Below are 21,849 nucleotides of genomic sequence, written 5' to 3' on the forward strand. Positions count from 1 at the left end.
CAAACACCCACACACACACAAACGTACATGCATTGCTGTGACGCTACTGCCATCGACTAAAGTAAGACACAGATAATCAATGGGGACACTCTACTCATATGAAACTCTGTGATAGGGAAAAAGTCTAGCACGTTATGCCCTTAATCTTTAAAATCTTTCTGAATTAGAGCTTTTAAGGAAGAATTAAAAAGTGTCTGGACCCAAAAAATAAACAAAAGACATCTATGAAGAGGACAACTTTTTACTGTACACATATTTATTTTCACAACAAAACTAAATGTATGCAAAGGGTCACTTCCTTTGTTTGACCACAAGGTAAACTGGCTGAGCTAGGTGCCTAGAGCCGTGCATGTGTATGTGTGTGCGCGTATATGTGTGTGCATGTGTGTATGATTAGGGGCTGTATGGTCAATGTAGCATGATAAGAATGTTGCACTGTGTTTGCAGAGTGTGTGTTGTGGAGATAATAATCCCAGCGGTCAACAAGAGTGAAGGGCCAGAGCTGCACTGACCAGCCCACCATCTGAGAGAGAAAAAGAGAGAGAGGCAAAGAAGAGAGGAAGAGGGAGAGAGGGAGGTAGCCATGTGGTTAACACTTGCTCACTGAGAGGCGACTGGAGCATAGCCAACCTCTTCACACACAGGCTGACCACACAAGAGCCTCTCTTTCTCCCTCTGCCTCCCATCCTCCCTTCATCCCTTGTTACCTAACCTTTCCTTCCCTAGTTTCCTTAGCTAGCCACCTCCCACTGTCCTACTCCCCGCACCTTCTTGACTCTTTTTGCTCTTCCAAACTTGACCAAATTCCTCTCTCCCATTTTCTCGCCTATGTCTCACCTCGTCCCACGACCCTAAACTGTCACACTGTTCACCTCCCCATCATGTCTGCTTTTGATGAACATCTATCCTTCTGTCCCTCCGCCCCGGCTCTCCAAAGACTTCCTTCCTGCCTTCCTTTTCCATCTCTCCTCTCTCTCTCCATTCCTTCGTCCCTCCCTCCCTTTCCGACTTACCCGTACAGGGATCCGTTCAGTCTCTGTCTCCTTCTGTGGGTTACGGTACTTCTCATAAAATTCTCTCTTCTTTTTGCCCTCTTTATCATCTTTGCGTTCCCTCTTTTCAGCGGGTTCGTCCGAGGGTTCAGTAGGAGAAGGCAGGGGAGAGGACTTGGCTGGCTTCTCTACCTCCAGGTAGTTCTCATTGGGGTTGAGCACCATCACACCATAGCCCTCCTAAAACAGATAAAAAAAAGAAGTATGTGTATTAGAGTTTTTTGTGATATTTTATATTCATTAACTTTCTATGTATAAAAGTAGTGTCATATATATTTATATAGTATATATATACACACACACACAAACACACATATATTGCTTAAAATGCAAAATATCTGCAATATACCAATAAACCAAATGCATGTAAACATAAAGAAAATTTTATATTTAACAAGGGACACTGTGCATCTATTTAGATTAGATTAGTAGAGTAACTGTAGATTTGTTTTTTGTTACTTCTGAAAATTCTTTATTCTTTATATAAATTTTATCAAACTTAAAATGTAATATTGACAGAACAGATTTTGTTGTTTTTTAGTTGTTTGTTCTTTTTTTTACGTACAGAAAAAACATGATATTAACTTTATCAAACCTACTAGGGAAGTTGATCTCATGATAAACTCAGAAACCTTCCTGCTATTTTAGGTCTGATAGTGGCTCATGGTGAAAAGCTCTATAGTGGATATCCATGAACAAATAACACTGTTACAACACTTAAAAGACAGACTGTGAGATGACTGGGGGAAAGACGCAAATGCAGACTGAAAGAAATGGCAGAGAAAGAGACAGAGGAGAGAGTGTCACTGCAGGGACAAGCCTGAGAAGTAACTGGGGGATTGGAATTCAGTGACGGTGGTTTCAGTTGGTGAGTAGCATTTAGTGACTCCAAAGGCCATGTGTCACTTAATATCAAACCCAATCGATCCCACCATCACTCAACAAAAGAGTTAGCAGCAACAGCACACATATCTGTGTATGTGCATGTGTGTGTGACCTGAAACTTCTACAGAGAGCACTACAGATAAATCTATAAATAAAGCTGAGAACGTTTTCTCGTAAAAATAAGCTTTAGATTAATATTAACAATAATCAGTGCACTAATTCAAAATGGCAAAACTTAAAAGAAACCCAAGTGGTTATAATAATAAAGAATGACAGAGGGGAAATGTATTGTGGAGAAAAGGAAGTTTTCTTATAGCCTTTGGTGACTTCTTCAACTTGGAAGCCATTTTAATTAACTGTGTTTATTGTCCCAAGCACTCTGAAACTAAAGCAGGAAATTGATGGATTCCTGTTTCACTTTGGTTGTGCTTTTCACACACAACCCCCATTGTGAATACACATACAACCCCCAAGACTCAAACTTATAGGTGTATGCCTGTGCAAAAACACACACACAAAAGACACACACTGAGGAGTACGAAAGATATCAGTGCAGACAAAAAGACCTTTAGGAGATGTGAGAGGGAGTTAAGAGAGGCAGTGTCGCTCAGCTTCCTCTGCAAATCGCCATCACACACGCTGTCTTCTCAAGGCAGCACGTCTCCTCTTCCTTAATAAGTGTTAACACAATGTGCTTGTCTTCCGTTGACGCAGCATGTGTGTCCCCCCAGTGCCCATCGACATCAAACCTGCCACACACCCCTTCCTTTAGCACCTGCCGTGTGTTGACAACAGCAAAATGACACTTTCTCACTTATTCATTCAGATTATAAAATTTGTCTGATTCTTGCTCCTTTTTTAAATTCAGACAAGGCTCTCCTTCCCTCTCTGGACATATTTGTAGTGTAAAATGTATTATAAATATAAAGATAATTAACTTAAGAAACCATTCTTAAGTGAGAAGAATTTTGGACATTATCAAATTGTTACTTATTACATTTATGTGTGTGTTTTAAAAATCGGTGCACTCTTACATGAGCTTTTAATCGCCACTGAAAATTCAACAAATGTATTTTGAAACTCTAATTTCAGCTTTAAAGAATTTTCTACGAAATAATTGCATCTGCATGGTGGAATGAAGTTTTGAATTTTACTCCAAGGCACAGCAGTTCTAACGGTAATTTAGCAAGTGATTTATGACTTTAAAAAACAACATGTCCACATCATAGTTTGTATGCAAATTATAGGTAGATGATGTTTCTCCGAACCAGGTTTTATTAGTCTTTGTGTGTATGTATGTGTATGTAAAGCATAAAAGTGAAGTTGGAGAGGTAATGGATGGGGATCTATTAGAGAGAATGAATTCAGCCTTCTGACATCACAGCGACATTTGTGCACACAAATACAGAAGTTCAGACACACAAGCACACAGGCAGACAGATGGATCGCCGGATGAAAAAGAAATAGGAGCGGGTGAGGTAAGAAGACAGCGCAAGAGACAGAGTGAGACAAAGAGGGGAGAAAGAGTGACAGGCCGAAATGAGAGATAAAGATAAATAGTACAATGATAAGACAAAGATAGATAGAGAAGGAAGGAGAGACACAGAGACGTAGTCTAACCAGATCCACACCAGCTTTGTGCCACTGCCCACTGGTGGCAGCCTGATAAAATAACTGACAAGACTACTTTAACCTAACATCATAGATACTTAACCTAAAATCAATAAATGATTAAATTCAATACCAAAATGTATATATGAAAAAAATAAACAATGACAAAATGAAAAGCACACTGCACTGTCAACAAATGAGGACAGGATGACAGAAAGCAGGAAAAGCCTCTTGTACTTAACCACCATAACTTGGTGTGCATTTCTCCTTACCCCTAATCCTAAATTCACAAGGCCAAGAGTTAATGGTTTAGCAACACTGGTCCACGTGTTCCAATGCTAACCCTGAGTAGCTTACAACCATATTTAGTCTTCTGTGCTCTTACTCTAACCCTCACTGGTCAATAACCCTTCCTGGTCTTAAGCATACTATTGGTAACCCCAAGAGGCCCCGTTCCAAGCCTTTAGCTTCTTATGCTAACCCTGAGTGGCCTATAGCCTAACCTACACACCTAACCGAGCTAACCCTTTCAGCTGTCCAGTCACCCAGAAGGACATTGCTATAAAGGCGACCAGTGTTGTTGGCGTACTTAGTCTGCAGGAGCAGGGGCCGCCAAGTTCACCTCTATGTCGGAAACCATCATTTATTTGAACACTGAGAGGTCTGTATTGGTGTCAGGACAACACTGCTCTCCCTGTCCAGACACTTCCTCCTCTTATTCTTCTCTCCATCAACCAAATATATAACAATGAGTCTGGTGCTGGTAGACCGATCACAACAAAGCATTTGGGAAAACGTAAATTTTATTTTTTATTTTTTTAACTTAAACTGAAATAAGGCTCTTTTATAAATTTGATTCTTGCATTTTTCTCTGATGTAAAAAAACTATAAAGATTATAAACTTGAAATATTATAACTTTATACTGTAATTTTCTAAGTGTATATACCAAAACTATCTATATAAAAAATATCTATTTTTGAAGAATAAAGCATAATATTCACAGCATATTGACGATGTTTTAACCAAATCCAGCAGAACTAATTTCTCCCACAGAGCTAATGTTTATTATCCTAGTCTTTGCCTTGTTTTGTGACAGATAAATCTATCCATACATCTCACCATAAACCCTTGTAGAGTTAGGTCATTCGGTCTTTGTGTTTTTAGCTAACTGTTAAGTCTCTCCTACATACACACACACACACACACACACACTCTGGATACACCTGCTAAATCTGATCTTTGTGTTGTGATGTGCTGTCAAAGTCTGAATCTTACACAAATGCACATTGCAAACCTTGGGTCACCCTGCTTTTTATACCACTAAATCTCCCTCTCACACATTGCTAACATCGGGTCACTTTGCCTTTGTCCTATACACACAGACCAACTCAAATGAAACACACACACATGATCCTCTAGCGTTGGGTCAGCCTTGTCTTTCTACTGCAGTATGCAGGCTAAGTCTCTTCCCATGCCCTGTCGGTGCCCCTGTGCCACCACCACAGTAAGTCCCTGCCCTGGGGCCAGCGGTCAAGAGGGTCGCTCCGACCCCTCTAAGGGGGGACACCCCAACCCCCATCACCCCGCTCCGGACACTCCTTATTGCTTCTTTGTCGGCCTGTCCCGCACCAGATAGCACAACAAAGGCTGCCGCTGCCAAGGAAACCAGAGCTTGTCTCATCATCGTGATGAAACCATTCCTCCGTCATCGCATGTTCTCCACCCATGCAGCGCTGTGAGGCTTCTTAAAAACCCAAATGCTCCTTACTATCTGCAAGGCATTCAGAAAACATCTAATAAAAAAAAGAAAACATATATGAAGCTGAAATATAAATATCATGATATTAAGTATTACTTGTAATTTATTATTGCAGAACTGAAGCCATACTGTGCTGTCTTAACACTATTGTCAATACTCCTTGATGACAATAATGTGCCCTCTTTATGGTCAAATTAGATGCCACTTGTCCACTAGAACTTTGATGGTAACAGATCATTATTTTCCCTTCCAGTCGCATTATTCGAAAAGAAAGTGGCTAGCGCGTGTGTGTATGTAAAGTGAGGACACAAGTGCGAGGGAGAGTAAATAAGATGTGCCTTTAAGACAGCAGCACCTCTACTTTTCCAGTGGCGTTGTAATGAAATGAAATGTGTCTAATGTGCGGGAGCGGGGAGCGAGGCGGCCGGAGTGAGAGGGTGTTTCATCTGTGCATGTGGAGCTCAGCGAAGCTTTGATGTGAGAGCTCTCATGTAGTGAGCAGGGCTTTGGGCACAGGGAAAAGGACAGCACTTGACAGGTACAAAGCATGGCTGATAGCAGTCACGGGTGCATGCAGTGAGGAAAGTGAATGGTATGGAAGCGTGAATTTATGGTCTGTACGTGTGGCTGTTTGCTGAATAGGAGCATTTAAATGCTCTTCTTCACATTGCATTTTTATTTTAGTGCATTTATGTATCTGTGTGCATGCATCTTACATCTCAAGAATCAGTCTTTAGATGTCCATTGAAATTGGATCTCGGGGCAGCTTACTTTATTAGTTTTCATATCGGGGGGCTGTTAAGATCAGGGTAAACGGCACTCCCTTTTCTCAACAGCCTTCGCTCCACTTCCTTGTTTCAGCAATACACAGCTCCTGATTCGCTACTCAGGATTGACTGACAAGAGAGAAAGGGTCACCCAGCATGGCACAGCCAATAAGAGGAGGAGGAGGAGGGGAGGGATGTCTGTAGCCTACAGTCGGGTTTCAGATCTGAACAAGGCAAAATGGCTTACCAAGAAGAAAGACTAAATTGGAAAATAAGCAAGAGCAATACGTTGGCGTCACAATTTGTTTGCATTTCAGTAACTAGTGGTAAAGCGACAACAAATACAAGTACAACTGCCTAAGAAGGAAGGAAGAAGACACACATCAAAGAGAGAGTGAAGGTAAATACTGTAATAACAAGTACACTCCAGCTCTCCCTCTCTGTCAGGGCCACCCTGCTCTGTGTGACCTTGTCTGTCTCCGTCTCTACGTGAGCTTTTTTTTTGCATGCGGGGCCCCTTTATCCATCCTATGCCCCTCTTTTCGTTCTCTCTCTTTTTTTCTGACTCCCCCTCTCCCTGAGGCAGAGATACCACACAGATCGCACAGTAATGTCAGATTAAGTCACGGTGCCCCCTTTCTCTTTTTAACACAGCACCAGTCTGAGACCCCCCATACCCACCAAACACGTAGCTATGTTCCTCAGAGAGCAGAAGGGTGGGAGAGTACTTACTGTACCACTGGGGCTATGAAAAGACATGTGTGGATCTTAGGGGTGATGTGAGAGGGGATGAGACGGGATTGTCATCAGCCTGTCAGCACAAAATCAATCATCATCTTGAGAACTAGTAATACCCAGGGGTAAGTACTTGCAGAGTATAACCTAAATATTAGGACATATCATTATCTTACAGTTTGTAAAATAAAAAGACGACGAAATGTAAAGATTGATAAAGAAAAACAACAAGAGAACAGGCTAACTCTACAACACAGGTAACGACATGGTTCACCTAAATTAAGTGACATGAATCGCAGTACATGCATATGAGATACGTGTGCTCAAGTTGCATGTTTTTTGATCCTCTGCTTAAATGCATATCCCTGTATGTTTAAGCAATCAGTTGAGCAGCCAACACAAATGTTTACATAGGAAAAGTAAGACAAACTGGAGCTTCATTTTCCCATCTGCCCTCTGAGTTAATTTTAAACAAATCGCCCACTGCACTGGTTTCTCCTCTAATAAAGAGTACACATTTAATTAAGTTTCTCTAAATTCGACTTTTTTTATTTCAAGTTCAAAGACTGTATTTGGTGCTTGCTTCCACTAATGTAGTCATACACTAATTTGGTCAAAGTAAATAAGACTCTGTGGTAATGATTGTCTTTTTCTTGATCTTAATGAGCACAAATAGTTTAGGTCAGAATAAGAGGCTAACCTTTTGAGCTAGTCAAGTAGTTGTGCCTGTAATAAACAGCAGCATTTTTAACCTTGGCATAGATGTCTTGGCTCATTTGGATATTGTTTATATGTGGAGCTGAATATTTATAAATGAGTTCAAAGTGGAGCGGTGGGGTGGAGGAAGTGAAGAGAATAGCACAGCTTCTGATCCCTGATGCCTCAGTTTCTTTTCATGCTCGCATTTACATTTCTTTCTCTCTGTTTCACTTTCTATTTCTCTCTTCCTGCCTCTCCTCCCGACCTGTCTATTTTCAGCACCTTAGCGAAAGGATAGACATAAAGACACTCACACAGATACTGTTGAGTAACTCACTCGGTGCAATGCCAAAGCCACTTTATGTGTCAATAATTTACCATACACGACGTCTGTGAATCTGTGAATTAGTTCAGACACTATCCATGCTCAATTGTTGATCAAGCAACCGAGTGTCTGGACAGCCACATAAACACACACATACACTGACACACACAGAGTTCGGAGGCCTGCTTCATCTGCTCTCAGCACGACACACACAGAAGGAGGTGCAGGGTTGGTGGTGGGGGTTGCAAGATTGGGGGTGGATGTAGCATTAATCACCGTCCAGGTGGAAATTGTCAGAGCTATTGATTGTGCAAGTAAATGTTACCCAAGTCATTTGTCAGTTGTTTTTTTGTTTTTTACAGAAGACCAGCGTGTCATTTGCAAAGATGCCACCGTGAATGTAAACTCACCAACACTGATATTTTAAAACTGTCTTACCAGATTTGTGATCAGCTCCACCTAACAGACATCCAGATATCTGAATGTTATTGAAAGTTTTATTATATCTTCTTTTATTAATATTAATATTTTAACAATTAGACAAACTTTAAAAAATAATAATCAAAAACTAGAATATTATAATAAACTATGGCTCAGCCAGCAGAGTCGATGGGCAGATTATCAAATTAGTTGCATAATAGATTAACAATATTTCCAGTATACTTTAATATTAGAGTACCAAACATGTGCTTGCCACATACACAGCGAAGGAAATACAGTAAGCAGGAAGAATCCTCATCCCACAGAGGGAAAACTATGGGGAAATAAATACAGGAGGCTTCTGACGCCGTTAGCATTTTGATTTATATATTCTATATTGTCTCCCCTAAGCATACACATGTATTTTTAATGAGGGCACAGAGATATAGATCATGGAATGATAGGTGCCTCCCTGCCTAACTATTTAATGTATAAATCAGGGAGAGAGGTGAACAGAGAGGGGGAGGCAGATATGCTACAAAAAGAGGGAAGACAGGAGCGGTAGAGCAACCCTGTCCTGAAGGCCACTAATAACTGTGCACGGAAGGAAGGAAGACAGACAAACCCGGACTTCAATTGGCCTCGGAAGGAAGGAATACGATGCTAAATGAAGATGATTGTTATAATGATGACTGTTATAAAGATGTATTTGGCTGCTATTCAGAATGTCATTTCTGAACAAAATTGGACAAAAATAATGCATCTTGCCTCTGTGCCTCTTTGTCTGAAATAAAGAAATTCCACCACCATGTGAATTCTTTAAGAGCGCTGTCGATGAATGTTTCTACTTCACCATCTGGAGAGGTAGTTAGTGCGTTAGCACACGGTAGGTGTGAGACGCATGACCATATGTACAGACTGAGCCAGCCAGGGTCAATGGCAGGACACATCTAAACATTGTAGACACATGAACGCATATATTCAGGCATGTAAAATAGAAATAACTTCCCACAACTTAATAGATTGTGTTTCTATATTTAACATTTGCTGTGTAGCATTTCATGTATATGTTTGCAAATAATGACATGATAGACACAATATCTTTAAATTCCAAATTCAAGTTTTGACTGCTCAGTTGTGTTAAAAAATATGTAGGTGCGTGTCATCTACCAGTAAATGGCACTGTGTTGGTGAATAATGACACCACGCTGGTCCGCCCAGGATATTCATCTTAGTGAACATCACAGGACCACTATGACCTCCATGGGTGAAGGGTCAAAGAGGAATCCCTTCACCCCTGCCCTGTTATTGTGACCTAGGAGGGAGAGCCATAGAGCGAACTGGTGGTCCTGCCAACTTTGCTGACTGTTGCTATGTGAGGTGTGTATGATATTTCATGCGAAGTGTGACCTTTCATGAGATGAAATTTGCTCTTTTATATGTGTAAAATATTAATTTCTATCTGCTGTGGTATGGTACACTGTGAGAGCGTAGCAGGCTACAATCATGCATCTGGCTATAAATCTGAAGGCCACATTAGCACACACACATAACCACAATGACACACACACACACTCCAACAGCCCAAGAGTCTGACCTCTCTCTAAGTGGAGCTGCACCACAGGTCCATGAGTCAGGGAAGGTCGCCACAGCCAATCACAAGCTGTGTTTGAAGTGTGAAGGGTAAACACTATGGCTACTCTGTCCTGCCATTTACACTGCTTATTTTCCCAGGATGTAACCTAGAAAAGAGGTGGTGGTAGTGTATCTCTGTATGCATGTATGTTCCAGCACATTTTCCATAGTGTCATTACCACATGGCTGGGTTTATGCTTCACAGCACACACATGGAGCTACGCATGTATGTTGGAATCCCCTTCATCCTCTCGCCATAAGGCCAAATACACGTGGAGAAATCCATGCTGTGGCAACTAAGGAAACCATGCATGGAGCAATAGACATTTTCTTATTAACCCGATGTAGCCTTCAAAAACGGTTGAAAGCAATTTACCATGGAAAGTGGCTGTAAAACACATCCTCTCTCTCTCCAGCGCTTTCTCACACACAGAGACCAAACCCCTCAACCACAATTCTCACTAGAAACTCTTTCAAATCTACTACTTTTTTTAAGACCACCTGTTGTCTATTATTTTTACATACTGCTTTTCTCATAAATCATAACACTCTGTAATTAATCAAGCTGTCAAAACAGGGACCGGAGGTCACCTGAAGGGGTCGGAGGTGGTTGCAGGGCCGATGGAGGTCAGGGTCACACCGCATTCCTCATTATCAAGTTGGGATGGTAGAGGGGCCAGGCAAACAAAAGCGAAAGCAGATGGAGGGGGTGGGGGGTGGGGGGCAGATGAAAAAGAGAGCAAGAGAGACAGACAGAGAAGGAGAAGGAGAAATTGACAAAGAAAAGTGAAAGAAGCTGTCAGCTGCCAACAGACAGGGGAGGTGATTCTGAGAAGGGAGACATCACATAAAGAGGTGGAAAAAAGGGAAGAGAAAAAAGAAAGAGGCATGAAATAAGAACAAAAGAAATCTACAAGATGTTTCTACTGTATAGACCTGAAATTGGCTGCAAAGAGGAGAAAGAGAATGGAAGGAGGTAGGGTGGTGAGGCTTCTTTGCTGGGAAAATAGGGAATCAGCTGTGGAAGTATGATTGTTATCTGGTTTTCTCTCCTAGTGTGTGTCTGTCTGTGTGTGTATGTGTGTGTGTGTGTGTGGATGTGAGTGATGAGGCAGACTGATATCTTTCTCAGAGGAGTGTGTATCGGTGTCTCAGTAGGTTGAGAGCCAGTTCAGAGACAGGACCACGGGCCTGGAGTGGCATGTCACAGACTCCACAATACACACTGCTGATTAGATCACACTGATTAGACTGGCACACACACACACACACACACAAATGAATGCCCACAGACAGACAAAGAAGCTGAATAAATGTGCTGTCTACTCTCAAGGTATTTCTTTAGCTATCTATCACTGGGAAAGTTGTCTTTTTTTTGGGAACATATTAGGTTAATAATATGTAAATTTTTCTTATGTCTTCCTGGTTCAATTAGTAATATAAAGTATGGCATGTGTGGCAAAAAAGTGTTGACAATTAAGTAAAGTGAATAATCATCATTATGTTGAGTATAAATATGTTATGTGAAGTTATGGTGGCCCAATCAAGAAGATAAAAAAAAACAAGGAAGCTAAATGCTGGAGTGACGGAGAGAGGAAAACATAAAAAAAGGACAATTTAAAAAGTGCAAATGCTGCGGAACTCCTCACACTATGTTTGCGTCCCCCTCCCCTGCGTGGAGCATGAATTCTCAGGCGTGGCTCGCTCTATCAAAAACATCACTCTTGAATGAGGCGCCGACCATTGCGCAAAATTAGCTGTCACCCTTTCCTCAAAATCTTTGTTAATCTTGTTTCCAGTGTTTGCGGATTTATCAGCACATGCATCAATGTCAGCTCCTTGGTTACTGAGCCGCACTACTTGGGAGAAGATATAATTAAAAATGTTTGGGGTGTGGGAGGGGAGGGCTGCCGAGGAGCGCAAGTGCTAGGAAAGTTGGGGGGGGGGGGTGGTGGTGGGGAGGGTTAAGTCTTTCTCTCGTCTCGTAGCTTCCCCTGGGAGCCTGTGGAACACAGAGCCAGTGATAACAGACAAACGGGCTGGGCCGTGCCTCTCTTCCTCACTCTCTGGTATCACTCAGGTCAGCGTGTGCTGCTATCTCTTTAATGACATAGCTCTGCCGATCTGGCCGTGGTCGGGAAACTGGTGACATTGTTAACAGCCGCTTGACACAGAGGAAAACAACAGCCAAATGCATCCATCTAGTGATATTACTGCCTTATCAACAATTTGATACACAGCTAACCTATCCAGAGGGTTTCACACATGGGTGTCATGGCTGGGGGGGAGGACAAGCACAAAGACAATGATTCAGTACAAGACATGAATGGACATCATTTTGGAGAGAGGCTCTGTGAGTAAATAAAAACTCTATTAATGACAAACCAGTGCAACTACAAAAATGTGAATATTTCAGTATGAGTTTGCCTGTTCACACACTTAAACTACACTTTGACATCTGGAGACGCAGTGATGAATTACACTAAGGCACCGCAGCATGATCCTTGATATGTTTCCAGCACATCTCTTATTATCATGTGGCATTTAAAAAAAAATCACTTGCCCATCCAGCTCGCGTCAAGGGACAAGGGACATCCTGCATTAGAAATTCAACGCCCAAGTCTCCCCTGCTAACTCGCAGATACAAACATACCGACACACATATACACATTTATACAAAACCACTCACTCACACACACCCCTCTGGGAGTGCGGTTGTGATGCAGACACATCCCGGAGAGCCATGCCACAGTACCAGCAGGTTTCAGAGCTGTGTGGACAGAACTCTGGCCACTGAAATGACAGCTCGGGAGACAGCTCGGGGGGATGACAGACACATGTTTAAAACATAGCGCATAAATGCAAACCCCTTATGAAATGACACCTACCATAGTGGCCCTCTGACTTTCTCCCAAAAGATTGGGGTGTCAAAGAATGCGACAACTATGTGCCCTTGTGCATAAATATCTATTAAAAAAATCGGAGAAAAGAACACTGGACAAACTGGTTGTGTGAATCATCTGTGGCCACATACAGGTGTTCACATCTTAGCTTGCATGTGGTCATGTGAGAAGGAAGGATTTTCAGAAAGGCAATCCATCTAATTTTGCAAGCTTTTGCAAGCTTCTCACGGTGAGATTTGCCATAATTTTCCAGACTACAGTTCACAGCTCTTAGAGACAAGAATACAGCTGTCCCTTGGCAGAGGCCTTTCTCTGCCATGGTGATGAAGGGTGAAGTCTAAGGTGGCCCAAGCCTTAACCTCTCACCATGCCTGATACAACATGTCAGCACGGAGAGCAGAGCTTTTTATCCATGCTCACATTTTCTCTTCTTCTCTCCTCTGCAGGCTCTTCTTCCTCCCTTCTTTAAGTGCGGTCTGGCAGGTTTGGCTGGGAGGTCGCGTATTCCCCCTCTTCATTAGTGAGAAAATGGACTCTGGTAAACGCTTGTTAAAGCCCTTACCTACACTCCCTCAGTTAATGGGAGTGATCCATTTGTGTCCGTTTCTGCCTGACAAGGCTTTACTGGAAGATTAATAGTGCGGTGTCAGGCCACGGCCACCCTCTGTCCCGTTCTCATTTCCTTTCTTCTGGGACGCACACATGCAATAATGGAGGCCCGTCTTTTGTTGTAACACCATGATTAGCCAGGGAGAAAAAAGCACAGGAATGAAAGATTGAGAGAAATGGAGGAGAGAAGGAGAAAACAAAAGGAATAAAACAAAAAACACTTTCCTTCATGACATGGTACAAGTGTAGGTTTGAAGGTTGTGAATTATAGGCACTTGACAATGGCAGAGTGATATTATTAATTAATCTCCATGTGAGGTGAAGAGTGATATAATGAATCACTTATGGATATTTGCTCTGTTTTAAAGCCTGGCTTTATCTTAGCATGATCCAGAGAGAGTTTTAGAAAGAGTTAACGATGGAATGTATGACAGAAAAAGAGACAGAAAGAGAGAGAGAAAAGGAACACCATGGGTGAAATAATAGAGACAGAAAAAAGACATGGAGAGAGTGAGAGAAAGGAGTGGGGAGAAGTCCTTAAAGGGCCACCCAGGGTTTCGTCTATCACCCAGGCCCCCCAGCCATCCCTCTTCCTTTCGGGGATGACACTGTCAAGTGTTCTGTCCCTTCACTGGGTGAACAGGATAAACGCTCTTAATAATTACACGGACATTCCCGGGAAGTCTGTCCTGTCCGGGAAGAGCAATTCTTCAGATGAGAATCCCATGGTGTAACAGGCCTGGAAATGTGCCATATAAATGTAGAATTAAAATCTAGACATAATACTTTATTTTGTTTTTTCTTTCTATTTTATCTCACTGGGTCTTTTTTCTCTGGTGATTTCTCTGATGGGCAGACCAACAATCTGGTAAACACACAAACAGACACAGACAGGCGACCTGCATCACAACCCCCTCCTCACTACATCACAGTCGATGCCAACGGAGAGCAGGGTGTTTCTCAAAGGAGAGTATGGGGGATTGGGGCTGGTGGTGTCTCATTAAATTCTTGGGATTGTCTAATTGTCTTTCGTGGACCTCCGAGAGACTAGTACATTATACTCATTGCAATTAACTAAACAAAAGAGCCGAACCGCCCAAGCACTGGGGACAAGACTGGCTATGGGGAGCAAGCCGTCCAGCCGGGACCAGGACAACAAAACACAAACACGCACACACCAGAAGAGAGTGCAGAGAAACACTAAAGAACAAGAGAAAAGATATGAAGGAGAGCAAAAAAATGAAGGGGGAATAAAAGGGGAGGGTAATGAGTGAGGACTCAGACAGATCTTGGGATTGGCCAGATGTCAGAGTCGGGTGGGAGGTCGGGGTGAGACGGGTTGAGGCGAAAGAGGAGGAGGGTGTCTGTGCTCATTTGAGACGCACCTTTGTGCTGGACCTGTCTTGTTTACTGCACTACAGCTTAGCAGTGCGAGGGTCCTATTCAGGGTCCAGGCCTTTCAGAAGGTACTGAAGGAGCCCTTAAGCCCACTTAACTACCATTTTCACACACTCTGCCTGCTCTCCTCTTTGTCCTTGCCTCCATTACATCAAACGCAGGAACAAAGGCGGGGAACAGAAACTGGGGCTGGCAGAATGGCGCCCATCACAAATATTAATTTGAAAAGGTGTTGGAGAGTAGAATCTACTTTTATGCACAAGGACAACTTGGGATTTTTTTTCACTACCTTGTCAGGGGGCTCTTTGGGGGCCGCAATGAGCTTGGTTTTCAGGCTAAAGGGGAGGCTGAGGACTTGCAGCACAATTATCCAAGAATAAGGGGCTTGAGACGTGGCACACTGCTAAAGACTGAGCACACACAAGCACAGAAACATGCACGCGCACTGCCTATTAAATAAGCTCCAAACATCAGGCCTCATTCACTTGCCAGAGCTATTAGGCAGAGCAACAAACTCAAAGACGACACACACACGAAGCGCCCATGTGACTGCAGCGGTTGGCATATAAAAACTGAGAAGCAACCTACTACTCTTCTCCAGAAAAACATACAAAATACAAACCATTACAAAAACAGAACAGCATAGATGAATAAAAAATGGATTATTGAAAAACAATAACAATACAACAGAAATTGAGACAGAAATAATAACAAATCGCTTTCATTCAGACACACTTGATTGAAGTATATTTGCTGGCAAGTAAATGGGTTTGTAAAACTGACCTTGGATTGACTGGTGGAAAGATAATTGTCTGAACTAGAGGTAATCCACAGTCCACTGCTCTTATTATTATTTATCTATTAACTCAGAACACACACATATACACACATTCACAAAGGTGCAAGGCGCATGCGTTTTTCATGGAATGCTGTTTTAGTCAGATCACATGAGAAAGTGGGGTGAAAAGTTTACACTGCGATTATCCATCAGAAAAAAAATGTGCATGCCTCTTTCTGACATCACCTCACACACACACACACACACACACACACACACACACTTGGAACACACACTTCCCTAGTTCAGGCAGTCATGGCCAGGGTAGTGCGGTATGTTGAAAAGCCCATCCTGTGTGTATGGATGGTGTTTCACTCTAATCTGCAGGATACAAGAGCTGCTGTCACGCCCCCACCTCCATCTCAGTCTGCCCACACTCCAGGTCTCGTTGCTGGTCAAACCAAACCCTGGCCTGCCCTGGCACTGGCTCTCAGCAGGCTGGCTCTCACCCAGATACTCTGGCTGACCCTGCAAACATGTGGTCAACTTGGGCATGGCAGACCCTCAACTCTCTCAGGTGTGGGATGGGAATAGGTGGATGGAAAAACAGAAAGAGAGGGATGAGAGGCAGGACACGGGGCTGGCACAACACCTAAGTTTTATTCGAGAAATTAGATTTGTGCTGTAAAAACATACATGCAAATAAGAAAGTTTGCTGCAACAACTCCTCCTGCCACACCGAGTTCAAATATCTCTGCTTGTTAACTCCGTGGAAGGTAGAAAGCTGTTGTGTGTGTTTATGCATATGTGCTTACAATTACCCGCATGTGTGCAAGCACAGGACCTGTTCACTCGTCCACATAGGTACTCCTGAGAGGGAGGGAATGCAATAGGGAGAGTGCCCATTTTGATCTCTGACAGAGCTGTCACCGCCAGAATCAAACCCCAGCCCAGTGGGGCGGTGTGCAGGCAAGGCAAAGTCACTTGAGGTGGGGAGGGACACGACATTCACCCTCGCACCAGCCCCCTTCAAAAAACATACACACTTACAATTCTCTCAAAACTCATAATCTGCTTATAATCCAGGCCTACGGTGGGTTTGCTAACCAGAGAGAGAAAAAGATACACGTGTGCACGAGAGAGCGAGAGAGATTGAAATACAGAAAGGACAGCCAGATGTTCAATAAAAGTAGTGACTTTGTGTTTTACTTTGGGTTATTTTCATCTATCACACACTGAGGCTAAAACATTTCACACCACTGCTTTGCTCCCAAGCCTGAAAAAATAGTAAAATAGGGACGAAATATATACAGGGTGGATAGGGAATTAAAATAACCGTTGAGAAGGAGAGAACAGAGTTGAAGTACTGTGTAACAAAGAGTAAAGGGAAAAAAAGGATTAAAAAGATGAGTTTTGTTTTCTTTCTCAGGATGGATGAATATCTTTAGACAGGAACCCTGACCTGTTGATAGATAGACATTTTCACAGATTTTTATTTTACTGTACTGTGCAATGTTGCATACCAGAAAATCTTACTAAAGAAAAACATTCATTTCTAAACTGCCTTAAATACAATAACCCTGTAGCCAGATATAATATATATATTTGGAGTGTTTTGGTGGCATATCAAAAAGGCATACAAAAAGAAACATATTCAACACTGTGAAAAAAAAAATACAATGGCAAGCTACTCAGTACATTTACTTTAAGTAGTATTGAATCCTGGACAATCTTCAGAGTGACACAGTAAACAGTTGGCTAGTAATCCACTCTTTTGCTGCAGACTCACAATACAGGGATTTTCTGAGTGCTTCCAGTACGTTGCTAAGCAAAAGAAAAGAGGAGGGAGATATGGATGGTTATGAAAGGAAGGAATAGACAGGTCCAGAAAGAAAGTAAAATGAGAAACCATCAGACTTTGTTGTTATTCTTAAGAATTAACAACAACATCCATTAACTGGCTAACAACTGTTGTGAACCAATGTGAGCCCAGAATATAAACCCATTCCTGCCCAGCCTTTACAGACCAGTTTTTGCCATTAACAAACAGATCAAGGTTCATGTGTAAATTGTGCAAGTTCATTCTAACTAAATGTAAATGATCACAAACTAATGAGAGTGCATGCAGGTTTAACTGTAACTGAAAATCACAACTACTTTCAGAGCAAATGCTGCATAGCTTAAAGACAATAAAAGGTAGATGGGAAAGGAGGGAGAGCAGGTTGTGTGTGTGTTTGTATGTCAGATGCAGGTTAAAGAACAAGAGGATGGAAAAGGAGAAGAAAAAAACTCTGCGAGATGAGGACACCACCACAGCAGTGCGTCTCTGGGGAACAGTGGTGGGTGTTTCGATGACAAAGCCGTCTATTTCCATAGGCTCTCTGTGCCTGATCTCCTTCTAGTCCCTCAGAGCCACGGCCTTGATCTGGGCAAACAGTGTGCGTGTGTGTGCGTGCGTGTGCATGCGTGTGCGCACGCGTGTGTGTCTGCATGTATCTGCTCACATCATTTCTAAGGTGATGGTACTGAGTCACAGCTGGTATGCAGTGCTACAATTTCATATCCATCCTCTCTTTTACAGACCCTATATCGGACACAGAGGACTGAATAGCCGCGTCTACACTAACAAGCGCTAACATCACTGCATTTTAGCATTTAAGCACGGTGTAGCTGCAGGGGGAGATGAGGGAAGAGTCCGGAGAAATGGAGAAATAGCCTGGAGGGAGAATGAGAGTAGAGATGTAACAAAAGATGAGTGATGAAAATAGTGTGATAGTGGGAGCTGAAGATGATCATGACGGCAAAAATCCATGACCGTGACTTGATATGATAATACAAAAATGGGAAAATCTAGCTTTTTCCCCCAGAGATGGCTAAACATATCTACAGACAGTTAGACCTATAAACAGATAGATAGATAGATAGATAGATAGATAGATAGATAGATAGATAGATAGATAGATAATCACTGATAATTGACATTCAAAAGAGAGACCTTAAATTTTTTAATCCAGCCCCATAGACACCCTCCATTCCAAAGCCCTCCAAACCCAGGAGCTGAGCCCAAAAAAAGATTCCCTTATGTCAGTGTTTTGTGGTGCTGAGACTTACTGTCCCCTCTCAGATACAATCTGACTAGTCTCGCAACAACACTGTTTTCCAAACACCAGAGTAAGCCAAATTATAACGCAATGTAAATAAACCTATTTGGAACCCTGGAAAGAAGAAACTAAAAGCCAAAGCAGATTACAATGTTATCTGGCCCTAAAAAGAGATTATGAATTGGCAGAATATCTCTGTACTGTCTGTGCTTTCTGATAGAAAGCAGAGACAGATCCTAACCAAGTACAGGCTCAGCAACCCCAAACTGGCAATTGAAAAAGGAAGATTCAAAAAACCATGACAACCGAAAGAAGCCCGAACAAAATAGAATATGTGGTCACTATTCGACAGGTGAGGCTGAGACAGAGATGTTCATACAGTGTAAAATCCAGTGAAATAACATTTACAAGTTCAACTGTAATCTCAGATTTCAAAGAGCTTAATGAGCTCTCAAAGTTAAAAATACTCCTAGGAGAAGGAGACAGGGCACATGTTGCTGCCCAATATGTACCAACATGCCACAACCGGAGGGTCAGTGAGTCACCTAGACATATACCCATGCATTCTCACACACACACACACACACACACACACACACACACACACACACACACACACACACACACGGTTGTAGTGTTTATATAGTTCTCACTTATTAGAATTTTTCTGACAGCAAGTTTAGATTTGTATTTTAGTTTTTTATTTCATGGGTGTCTGTGATTTTTTTTAAATAGCACAATTCTGTTTATATACATGCTTTTACTTCCCACTTGGCCAATTAACTCAGAGGAAGAGAGAGTGCTGATCTAGCCTGACAGTATACTGCCACCCATCTGTCTGATCTGGTACAACAGTTGCTGCTCTACACACATCTGTCTTAAGATCTGTCACTCAAGTTTCATTTTATTCTGAAAAACACAACCATAAGAAAGGCAAGATCTGAGGCAGGGAAATGATAAAAGACCTAAAGAGATTACACGCAGACAGTGACAGTTTTAGAGAGAGAAGGATGGAGAGATAGAAAGCGCAAAAAAGAGGAAAATCATGTCTCTTCCACAAAGCCTGTTGTATCAAAAGGTAGCAGAGAAGCCTGGAGCAAACATCTGCTCACCTGCCAGCCCAGCCTGACCAAATCTCTCTCTCTCTCTCTCTCCAGCTGCATCACACACTTAAAAAACAACCAAATTCCAACAAAGTAACTTATTTTTTCATTGAATTAACACCAAACCAACAATTTCATAACATGTACATGCATCTAAGAAGATATAAAAAATTTCCCCCCCAACTCCCCTTCTCGTTGATATCAGCATCAATCCAGTTTAGGAATTCCCTGGCTGGGGATGGCTGCTGGGCTGGGCTATCACCAGCCTTGGTTCATATGCAGGTTCCAGTTCAGCCACAGTTCACGCATACTCTCATCTTTTTGAAGCAGCATCCCATCAGCTCAGGATCATGATTATTCAGGACAAAGAGAAGCGTGGCGTGCCATCAATATAACATCTGCCCTTCTCCCTCCCTCCGTCTTTTCTTTTGCACACACTTAAAACTCCCTTAGAGAGTTAGCACCACAGCATTTAAACCCATGTTCTGACCCTATGTGTAGATCCATGCCAAGTAATCATTCGCTTCTTGCTCTCATTTTGCACACTGCCCTAAGCTTTGAACCTTTAACCATCCAATTTGACTAACTTTGAGGATTGTCTGCAAAGTTAATCACGCATATTTAAATCTGCCACATCTGTAGAAGTATTTTATGTATTATTAATTGCTGGACAAAACAGACAAATATGAGCATGGGAATAAGCATTGCTTGCCCATGTAATGCTGAAGGGCTTTTACTATTCTTTTTACCACTTTTACTACCACTACTACTATCAGGTTGGTGCATTCACACACAAAAACACACACAGATAGTTGAGCAAGTGGAGTTTATATTGAATTGCATATTAGCAGCTATCTGACAACCACTAAATCAGTGCTGAAATCATGACTATTCTAGTGTAAAAATGCATGCAGTATTGCCCCCTATAACAATAGTTGGAAAATAATTATCACATTACTTCAAGTTGTATAAATTGTCTTTAAGTTGTATCAATAGGCATATGATCAACAAATTAGCAAGAAGTGAGAGGACTAGAGACATTGAAAAGGAGAAAGTCCCTGCTGTCATTAAAGGGCAACTATAATTCTTTAAAGAGGGGAATGATGAACATCAATGTCTTCCATGCACAGCATAAGGAGGACAGGATTTTATTTTCTTGAACAAACCAATTTGCTTTTCCTGCACTGCCACCCACTGCCAACATATAATTACACACACACATGCATGCAGACAGACACAAGCACATATGTGCATTCACACACGCGTTAACATACCCATCCCTCTAATAAACACACAAACAACCCTACCTACCCTGCACACACAAACTTTGTTCTTCTCATCTGGCCTCCTCCTCTGCTTGTCTTTATTTTAATCTGCAGGAGAGGAGTTCACCAAGAAGTCAGCGGGGCATACAGGAGTTGCGCCTCCAGCGTCACACACTTGCATACACACACACACACACACATAGCAAAGCTACAGGGACACACAGCAGGATGGCGCAGAATGAGGAACAAAGCAAGGTGGAGGTAGGACGCATGAGCATTTTAAATTAACCAATGGTAAACAAAGAAGAATTTGACATTAAGACCTCATGTCTTCCCAAAGTAGTGAGAAAAATAAAAGAACAAAGCATGAAAAAGTGCACCATTCTGCCAGACTGTTTGCAAAGAAAGATAGATCAGAAAAAAGATAAAGATATTCATTAATACTGTTATATATGTACATACATTACACGTTTAATAATATTTATTTCAAAAATACACTGGAGCGTGGCAGGGTTGAAGGATATTAGTGGTTAAAAAGCAAAGAACTGATGGTGGAATAAATGAAAGAGAGAGAAAAGAGAGAGCAAGATAGAAAGAAAGAAAATGAGAGAGAGAGAGATCTGTATGTAGGTTATTGCAGTCTCACTGCACCACTCTTGAATTTCAAACAAGAACCCTGGGCAGAGCAGAGAGCAGAGGAGAGAGCAGAGGAGAGGAAAGCGAGGAAAGACAGAGAGGCATCTGGGCGAGAGAACAAGCAGCAAGCTAACACTGGAGGCTAACAGGAGGCAAGCAAAAGAATG

General features: G+C 42.1%; 1 protein-coding gene across 3 annotated transcripts in view; it reads right to left on the minus strand.

Annotated features, from left to right (window-relative positions):
• fam172a (family with sequence similarity 172 member A) overlaps positions 1 to 21,849 on the minus strand; it is a 155,641-nt gene that overhangs the window by 93,777 nt on the left and 40,015 nt on the right. For all 3 annotated transcript variants that reach the window (XM_038702743.1, XM_038702744.1, XM_038702745.1), the window contains exon 7: positions 1,014 to 1,232. In XM_038702743.1, the coding sequence (XP_038558671.1) occupies positions 1,014 to 1,232 (219 nt within the window). The remainder of the gene's footprint in view (positions 1 to 1,013; positions 1,233 to 21,849) is intronic.

This window comes from Micropterus salmoides, unplaced genomic scaffold (assembly GCF_014851395.1).
Source record: "Micropterus salmoides isolate LMB-PRFRI ecotype aquatic unplaced genomic scaffold, ASM1485139v1 Ms_hic_scaffold_7, whole genome shotgun sequence".
Lineage (NCBI taxonomy): Eukaryota > Metazoa > Chordata > Actinopteri > Centrarchiformes > Centrarchidae > Micropterus > Micropterus salmoides.